A 10,028-nucleotide genomic window follows, 5' to 3' on the forward strand; every position below is an offset into this window, starting at 1 on the left:
ATCAGTTTATGTTTTCCCATAGTCCTTTGTCTTGCCTGGAAGCCCTGATTAGATGATTTCAAGAACATGTTAGGGTGGTGTTTAAGACCATGGGTTCTGGAGCCAAAGTGCTTGAGTTAAATTCATGTCTCTGTCATATGCTAGTTTAGTGAACTTGGGCAAATCACTATAACTCTGGGACTCTGTTTCCCTATTTGTAAAATAAGATAATAATAGTACCTACCTTTTTTTAAAAAGAGATGTTATTTATTTATTTGACAGACAGAGATCACAAGTAGCCAGAGAGGGAGGCAGAAAGAGAGGAGGAAGCAGGCTCCCCGTGGAGCAGAGGAGCCTGATGCCCTGATGCGGGACTCAACCCCAGGACCCTGGGATCATGACCTGAGCCGAAGGCAGAGACTTTAACCCACTGAGCCGCCCAGGTGCCCCTAGTACCTACCTTTTATAGCTATGCTGAATGCATTCACTGTTAGCTTGGTTTATCATTACCCTCTCTAGAAGATCCAGGTAGCCCCTTGTACATCAGCAGTCTGCAGCCAACACTAAATTCTCTGTTATCCCATGCCCCATCTACTTCCTGTGTTCAGAATCCTGAACAAGTACACCACTTTGAGGAAGGTATTTTTGGACATGGAGGTAAAGGAACTGCCCCCATGTATAAAATGTGCCCTAGTTCCCTGGGCTCATGTTCATGTCCACTTCCTCCCAATGCACTGACAATTTCCTTGTGTCAGGAAAGACAATAAATGCAAGATAGGCTTCCAAACACATTTCAGCAAATTTCACTCTATGTTATTGCTCCAGCCAACTTTAAGGGATTGATGCCCAGCATCTAATAGGAAATCCTAGATAGGAGTCATTTTTATGTACAATACTGCATTTTCTCTCAAACTGATCTTGTGTGAATTTCTAGTCGGGGTGGTAATACTCTGCTTGCAGCCACACCAGCTTGCAAGTAATGTGTGTTAGATATTATCACCATTATGTACTAAGCATTTGGAACAGCCAGGCAAGTATTCGAATATAGAAGTCAGAATTCTGGGAGCCATTGAGGTAGACCCATTCCCAAAATTCTTCAACCTGAAAACATCGAGGCCTGTTAGTCCCACTTACAACTAACCAGAGGCAACAGGCACATTAGTGGATAAGGATGATTTTGTGACTACCCCAGTGGTCCTAGGAAGCCTGTAGTATTGACAAATCTGTGACGTTAATTTGAGTAAGTGAAGATCTACCCAAGTACTTCTGCACCACCCCAATGTCCTTCATAGTACATCCAAAGTAGTAGATGTGGTCTTATGGCAACTCCCAATTTATGGCCCAGTTCTAGAAGAAACTGTCAGGGCCCTTAGTATCTACTTTTCATTGAAAACTATGTGGAGCATGTTACTGACTGGGTGGATGGAGAACCTCTCTTACACTATCTACCCACAAAATGATGAGTTCATCTACCTTGCCACAGTGTAGTTTGCTTATCGAGAACTCATTGCCTCCCCCTACCCAGAACATGCCCACTCACAGTAGCTGTGGCATGATTTTTACCTACAGCTCACCACCCTTCACCCCAAGTGGCTTCCAAAACTTGGCAGTTGGGGGAAACTATGGGTTACCAAAAATATCTTCTAGCTTGCCAAAAATCAATCCAAAGAGTGTGCCAACTGGTGCTTGATTCAGGAGGAAGGCATCCAAATGGGTGATAATGCCCAACATGCCTCCAAGTACACAGTAACCATTTATATGGAAAGCTGGGAGCCTACCACTTAGGAACTGAGATAATAGAGAACATCTCCCAGCTGTACGCTCACAGACTATAAGTCTGAGGCCTCAGGACCAGATAAAGAGCTCATACAATTTCCTGCACCCAGACCAGTAATTACTCGCAGTCAAGATCCCATTGCCCACAAGGAATATGCTCTTACTCTTTCTCCTCAGAACATATCTACTTGGCTACACACATTCTGGCACCCACCCCCCACCTTGCCCGAAGTTAAATGACACTGCTTCTGGAAACTGGCCCCTCATTGCTGTAACCTGTGATAAAGTACAGATCAGCCCCCTGGTTCAGTTCAGGCTTCCAGAACTCTATATTCTGGCACCCGTCCAAATCTTCAGCTGTCAAAGGAAGGGTTTCAAACAGTGCTCCATTCTGGCAGGATCATTCTCAAAGAATGGCGTGCAAAAGTGGGAAGGAGGGACAGAAAGGAATGGGTGGGGTCAAGCCAGAATAAAGGGAAAAGCAGGATCTGGGGAAATACTCCAGAAGAGAAGTGGCATCCCTGTTCTCCACCAGAGGTGAGTCTGTGATCGAAACAATTTCCGGAGAATGGCAAACTTTGGTCCAATTCCTGACAAGCTCAGGATTCTGAGATGTAAGTCAAATCTAGCCTGCTGAAGCAGAACATGAATTTATTGAAAGAATATTGGTGAGATAACATCAAACTAAACAACTCTGCGAGGCAAAGGAAACAAAACGAAAAGGCAGCCTACCAAATGGGAGAAAATAGTTGCAAACCATATATTTGATAAGGGACTAATATCCAAAATACATGAGAAACTCTTCTAACTCAAAAGAAAAAACTGATTAAAAATTGGCATAAGAGGGGCGCCTGAGTGGCTCAGTGGGTTAAAGCCTCTGCCTTCGGCTCAGGTCATGATCTCAGGGTCCTGGGATTGAGCCCCGCATCAGGCTCTCCGCTCAGTGGGGAGCCTGCTTCCTCCTCTCTCTCTGCCTGCCTCTGCCTGCTTGTGATCTCTCTCTCTCTGTCAAATAAATAAATAAAATCTTAAAAAAAAAATTGGCATAAGATCTGAGTAGACGTTTCTTCAAAGAAGACACATGTATGGCCAACAGACATATTAAAAGATATTCAACATCACTAATCTTCAGGGAATTTAGAAACACGGTGAGACACCACCTCACACCTGTAAAAGTCGCTGTTGTTTAAAAAAAAAAAAGCCGGGGGGTGGGGTGTGGTGCGCCTGGGTGGCTCAGTGGGTTAAAGCCTCTGCCTTTGGCTCGGGTCATGATCCCAGAGTCCTGGGATCAGGCCCTGCATCAGGCTCTCTGCTCGGCAGGGAGCCTGCTTCCCCTGCTCTCTCTCTGCCTGCCTCTCTGCCTGCTTGTGATCTCTGTCTTTCAAATAAATAAATAAAATCTTTAAAAAAAAAAAAAAGATAACATGTTGGTGAGAATGTGGAGAAAATGGGGAACCTTTGTACTCTATTGATGGGAACGTACACTGGTGCAGCCACTACGGAAAATAGTATGGAGGTTCCTCAAAAAAGTAAAAGTAAACCCTATTTCTGGATATGTATCCAAAGGAATTGAAATTACGATCTCAAAGAGATCTCTGCACTTCCATGTTCATTGCAGCATTATTCACAGTAGCCAAGACATGGAAGCAACATAAATGTCCATCTGTGCGCACATGGATAAAGAAATGGGGTATACACACACACACACACACACACACACACACACACACACACACACACACACCATGGAACATTATTCAGCCTTAAAATTAAGAAGGAAGTCCTGGGAGCGCCTGGGTGGCTCAGTGGGTTAAGCCTCTGCCTTTCGCTCAGGCCATGATCCCAGCGTTCTGGGATCGAGCCCCGCATCAGGCTCTCTGCTTGGCGGGGAGCCTGCTTCCTCCTCTCTCTCTCTCTATGCCTGCCTCTCTCCCTACTTGTGATCTCTATCTGTCAAATAAATAAATAAAATCTTTAAAAAAAAAAAGAAGGAAGTCCTGCCATTTGCACACAATATGGTGAACCTGGAAGACATGCTAGGTAAAATAAGGAAGACAAAGACAGACAAATACTATGTCACTTTTCATATGAAGAATCCAAAGTAATCACACTTGTAGAAGCAGAGAATAAAATGGAGGTTGCCAGAGGTTCATGGGAAGGAAGACATGGAGGGGCAGTAGTCAAAGGGTACAAAGTCTCAGTTACATAAGATGAATAAATCCTAGAGATCTGCTGTACATTAGAGAACCTATTTAATACTGCATTATATACTTAAAAATTCCTAAGAGCACAGATCTTCTGTTAAATGTTCTTATCACAAAATAAATAATAATAATAAAGATGGTGGGAGGAAATTTTTGGAGGGGTCAGATGTTTATGACCTAGATTGTGGTGATGGTTTCACAGGTATATACTTCCCTCCGAATTCATTAAGTCATACGTATTAAATACAACTACTTGAATGTCAATCTTACAATAGTTTGATTTTTTTAATATTGGGAAGTACACAAAAGCTGTAAAAGGAACAGAGAAGCAAGTTTGGTGAACAGTAACCAGAATCCCGCTGCAGACCTGGCTGGGCGTAGACACTGCTGTGTTCAGTACCGTGGCAGGCACTGTTGCTGCCAAGGACCCCAGGCTCTGAATATGCTGCTAGAAATAAAATGCAGCCTCACTGCTGCAACTTCCCATTTGTAGAAAAAGACTCTATATAGCCCCTGCTTCTTTGCAACCTTCCACTTTGATTCAGAATCTGAAGCAGGCGGCTTTGGCCTAGCCAAAAGTCTTTGGCCATGCCCTAGCTGCAAGGGAGCCTGGCGTCTTAGTCCATCTGGGCTGCTGTCACAGAATGCCACAGACTGGGTAGCTTGTAAACAACAAAGGTTCATTTCTCACAGTTCTGGAGGCAGGAAGTCTGACATCAGTGAGCCAGTGTGGTCCAGTGAGCGCCCTCTTCAAGTTGCAGACTTCTCATTGTGCCTTCATGTGGTGGGAGGGGCGACAGAGCTCTCTGAGGCCTCTTTTATAAGGGCACCAATTTCATTCATAAGGGCTCTACCCAATGACCTAATCACTCCCTAAAAGCCCTACCTCCAAATACTATCACCTTGGGAACTGGTTTTCAATATACAAATTTAGGGGGAATACAAACATTCCAATCTGGGTAAGGAAGCTTGGTCTTTTCAGCCTCCATAGTGAGATTCCAGTTTTGCTTCAGCGGGGATCCCCAAATCCCCATAAGAATGCTAGGTCTGGGGGCACCTGGATGGCTCAGTTAAGTGTCTGCCTCTGGCTCCGGTCATGATCTCCGGGTCCTGGGACCAAGTCCTGCATTGGGCTCCCTGCACAGTGGGGAGTCTGCTGCTTCCTTTCCCTCTGCCTCTCCCCCCATTCTTTCTTTCTCTCTCTCAAATAAAATCTTAAAAAAAAAAAAGAATGCTAGGTCTACACTGCCCTGCCCTACCTTAGCTTACTTTACCCTACTCTATACTAAACTTTTCAAGCCCCCTCTCCACTTTGCCTTCCACTAGTCAGGCTCCAACTCAATAGCAAGCTGAAACTTCTCTCCAGCTTCTATCTTCCACACACTTGCTATCCTGCTGTCTGAAATGCTCTTCCTGGATACCACTATGTCCCACGGACTCCTCCTTATCCTCCAAGACTTAGCTCAAACATAACTTTCCCTATTAGACCAATTAAAGTTCTGCAAATATGCCAATTCCAGGCCCATCCAGATAAAGGACCTTTTTCACCAGCACTAACCCTAAGTATCTGTCAATACCCTGATTCCGGTAGGAGGCCACTCAAAACCCAGGAGTCGGAGAGGAGCAAGGGATTGGTGAGGGAGGTCTGATGATCACTGGGTTCTCCCTCCCCCACTCCTTCCTGACACAGGCATTGTAGTTTTACATCTGAGATCCTAAGATCAGATTTGAGCGGCTAGGAGAGATCCCTGCCTTGTGGTGCCTGGTTGGCAAGGAGACTAGAGATTCAGAAAATCACAAAGTCCCATTTGCTAACTACTTATAACAAGTCTGCTCTTGTTTCAGACCAGAAGGAACTGGCGCCCACTAGGCTTCCCCCTATTATCCCAGAAGATGGGAATTATTCCGTGCACCAGAATAGCCACACAAGGTACCATGAAGCTGTAAAGAAGGTGTTGTTAAAGACATGTAAGTATTGAGCCTGGGCGGCTCCGTCAGTTAAACTTCTGCCTTTGGCTCAGGTCATGGTCTGGGGCTCCTGGGATTAGGCTCCTGGGATCTAGCCCTGATCTTGCTCCCTGCTCGGTGGAAAGCCTGGTTCTGGTTCTGCCTCCGCCCCTCCCCCACTTCTCTCTCTCTCTCTCTCTCTCTCTCTCTCCCCCGTCTCTTGCGCATGTGCACATGCTCTCTCAAATAAATAAAGTCTTAAAAAAATTAAAGACATGAAAATATCTTGGAGTGGGCACCATGCTAGGGGCAGAATAGATATGCCTGAGTTTGTAAAGAACAATTGGGCTATGATGGGGCATGGTTATAGAGGAGGGGGTAAAACAGCCCAGAAGGGAGACTGAGAAAAGGAGGGTGAAAGTAGACTTCAATGGCGGAGTAAGCAAGATAAAAGAAAAATTGAATCAGACTTGGAAGCAGAAGCTCCATATTGGAGTCCCTAGTTCTGCCTCTGTTAAGTGTCTTACTTTGGGTAGTCACATACCTTCTGTTAATCTGCTTTCTCATTCATTAAGAAAAAGAAAAAATGCCCCCTCTACCAATTTTAAAGAATTGTTGTGAGGACAACAAAATGAGACAGTTTAGGACAGTACTTTGTACATTATGTGCTATGCCTGTGAGGAGTGGTAGACCAAGCACTGGCTTTGGAATTTGAACTGAGTTTAAACTCCAAATAGTGTGGCCTTGGGCAAGTCCCTTTAACCACTTAACTTCTCTGAACCACCTGAAAATAGGAATCACACTCTAGCATTGTTGTGAAAGTTAGAGAAAATGTACATTTAAAAAAGCATCTAGGACAGACTACTGATGTATGCAAGAACTTCTAGGATTCTTCAGGGAGTTATGCTATGCAGAGAAAGCCAGTCCCCAAAAGATCACATACATCCATTCATATATGTGTATGTATGTGTGTGTGTGTGTGTGTGTGTGTGTGTATGAATTTATATAACATTCTTTTTTTTTTAAGATTATTTATTTATTTGACAGAGAGACACAGTGAGAGAGGGAACACAAGCAGGGGGAATGGGAGAGGGAGAAGCAGGCTTCCTGCTGAGCAGGGAGCCCGATGTGAGGCTCTGTTCCAGGATCCTGAGATCATGACCTGAGCCAAAGGCAGACACTTAATGACTGAGCCACCCAGGTGTCCCCAGAATTTATATAACATTCTTTTTTTTTTTTTTTTTTTTTTTTCCCAGGTAAAGATTTTTTTTTTCCCCCCCAGGTAAAGATATATAACATTCTTAAAATGACATAATTATAGAAATGAAGAATACCAAAAAGGGGCTAGGAGGACATGGCTATAGAAGGACAACTCCTGGGGCACCTGGGTGGCTCAGTCGGTTAAGCATCTGCCTTCCGCTCAGGTCCCTATCCCAGGGTCCTGGGATCAAGCCCCGCATCGGGCTCCCCAGTCAACCCTCTCCCTCTGCCTGCTGCTCTCCCTACTTGTGCTCTGTCAAATAAATAAATAAAATCTTTAAAAGGGGGGGCAACTCCCTTTCTCTATTGGGGGAAATTGGGTAAAGCGTATACAGGATCTATGTGTATCATTTCTCACAACTATGTGTGAAACCATAATTATCTCAAAATTAAGGCTTAATTTAAAAACTAAGATACTGGGGGCGCCTGGGTGGCTCAATGGGTTAAGCCTCTGCCTTCAGCTCAGGTCCTGATCCCAGGGTCCTGGGATCGAGCCCCACATCGGGCTCTCTGCTCAGCAGGAAGCCTGCTTCCCTTCCACTCTCTCTGCCTGCCTCTCTGTCTACCTGTGAGCTCTGTCTGTCAAATAAATAAATAAAATCTTTAAAAAAAGAGAAAAAATTTAAAAAAATTAAAACTAAGATATTTTCAGAAATTTAAAAATACATATGGGTGGAGTATCTAAGAGTTACTCCTAATAGCAAGTTTTTTTTAAGAGCTTATCATCAATCAATAGGGAAACAACTAAGTCAGAAATGTGCCACCTACTCAATGGTATATTAAAGTTTTTTTAAATGATGATTATAAAGACTATATAGCCAGGATATTAGGCTATAATTCTAAGTTTAAAGAATATACAAATTTTATACAATGGTATATAATTAGATTTATCCACATCAAGAATAAAAACACCAAAAATCTAGGTAAGTCTGATACTATTTTTTTTTTAAGTTTTTATTGATTTGACAGACAGAGATCACAAGTAAGCAGAAAGGCAGGCAGAGAGAGAAGGGAAGCAGGCTCCCTGTTGAGCAGAGAACCCAATGTGGGGCTCAATCCCAGGACCCTGAGATCATGACCTGAGCCGAATGCAGAGGCTTAACCCACTGAGCCACCCAGGCGCCCCAAGTCTGATCCTATTTTAAAATCTTAAGAACACCAAATACATTTAGAACATGATAGGCCCTGGATAAATGAATCTACTAGCAGTATCTACAGATAAGGTGGTATCGTTGCTTAGTTTCAGAGAATTACCAGAATGAGCAAAGGAGGTATTTTTTCAGAGAAGGGGGAAGGGAAAGATGATGATTAAGTCTGGGGGTGGGGAGTAGGGGAAGCCAGTAGAGTAGACCCATCTTGCACATTTCCCCAGTGAGTTGACCACCTGCTTTTTACCATCTTATTAGCACTTGGGGAAGCTCTCTTGGAGATAGGCTTAATCGAAGCAGGAAGAACCAAGATTGATTCAACTGACCACAAAGGGTGTGAGATGCTGGAATCCGGAAGTGAAGCTGGGTGTGGTGGCCAGAGTTCCAGGACTTCTCAGCACCTGGTCAGGCCCAGTTGCTTGGTTGGGCTTGGGCTGCCGTGAGGCGCTAAAGGGAGAAGAAACTTGAAGATACTGGATAACCTGTCCTTCCCCAACCATTTAGTCCCCAATCAGGTGCTCAGAGTCCCCTTGACTGATGCTCAGAACTTCAGCTTCTGGCGGTCCCATGATGCAGGCGTGTGCCCAGAGGATACCATGCCGTGGATCCGAAGCCCCCGCCACTGCCTCATCAAAAGCCCAATGACCAGGTTAGGCTGGGATGGGTGAGGGTGAGGAGACTAAGGGAAGTCCTCCCTCCCTTCACTGAAATCCTTGGAGACTGTCTCACCTCTTCTCAGTTAGGGAATAGAAGACAAAGTTTGGGTCTTACCAGAGATAGCTGGCCCCAGAATCCAGCGTTCAAAGGAGTTAAAGATCTGTTTGTATCTTTGTGTTTCGCCTTGTGGCTGTGCCTTTTGGGGCAAGCACAAGACAAGTGTCTATAGCTTTCCTAGGGAAGTCCGGGGATGCTTCTGCTCCCTTCATGGCTGCCTCCCACCCTCCAACCACCAGTCATTGACAGCAGCCATACTTCCTTATCACTGCCCCTGCCCTTTCTGCCCTGAGGCAGTCTTGGGTGATGTTAAGGACACCACCACACAGATCAGCCTGACCTGGCCGGATCTAAGACCCTCTCTCTCTTTTCCAGGTTCATGGATCACTCTGTTCTTAGTGACAGAAACTTCAGTCTGTATTGAGCAGGATGTGTTTACAGAAGGGCAAGATGAACTGTGGAAGCAGGGCAAAGAAAGAGAAAGTGGGAGAAGGTGTCCTGGTTCCACTGACTGACTAATGGGAGGAAGGATCGCAAAAGCAGAGTAAACAAATTGGACTAGAAGTCACTCGTGTGCACTGGGAGTGAGGCGGTGGGAAATCATTCTCATGCCCAAATTCCTGTGAGATCAGATGGATACGGGCCGAAGCTGGTGTTTGGGAGGGGCCAGGGTACTGAAAAGACCACCAAGGGGGTCTTGACCTCACGAATGGCAGGTGTCAGAATAACAAGTCTGGGAAGACACACACTGGTCCTCATGATGCTGAAGGGCCTAGAGTAGTCATGCTCTCTGAAGACTGCAACTTCACCCTGGCAGCAAGAAAACCAGAAGCAGCCCTCTACCCACCGAGGGAAAAGGCTCACAGAGCCCTCCGGCAGGAGGCTGCCTCCTGTACAGAGCTCTGCCACTTCTGACCCAACCCAGGGCCCAGAACATCTTCAGAGAGCTAAGAATTTTACAAAGAATTTGATTTTATTGATATTTAAATATATTAAATAT

The 10,028-nt window shown here is 45.0% G+C and overlaps 1 protein-coding gene across 1 annotated transcript in view; it reads left to right on the top strand.

Moving 5' to 3' along the window:
- TEX49 (testis expressed 49) overlaps positions 1–9,835 on the top strand; it is a 31,059-nt gene extending 21,224 nt beyond the window's left edge. The window contains exons 2-4 of the mRNA XM_046011452.1: positions 5,805–5,927; positions 8,819–8,963; positions 9,404–9,835. Coding sequence (XP_045867408.1) covers positions 5,805–5,927; positions 8,819–8,963; positions 9,404–9,452 — 317 coding nt within the window. The 3' untranslated portion in view covers positions 9,453–9,835. The remainder of the gene's footprint in view (positions 1–5,804; positions 5,928–8,818; positions 8,964–9,403) is intronic.
- The last annotated feature ends 193 nt before the right edge of the window (positions 9,836–10,028 follow it).

Source organism: Meles meles, chromosome 7 (assembly GCF_922984935.1).
Source record: "Meles meles chromosome 7, mMelMel3.1 paternal haplotype, whole genome shotgun sequence".
Taxonomy (NCBI): domain Eukaryota; kingdom Metazoa; phylum Chordata; class Mammalia; order Carnivora; family Mustelidae; genus Meles; species Meles meles.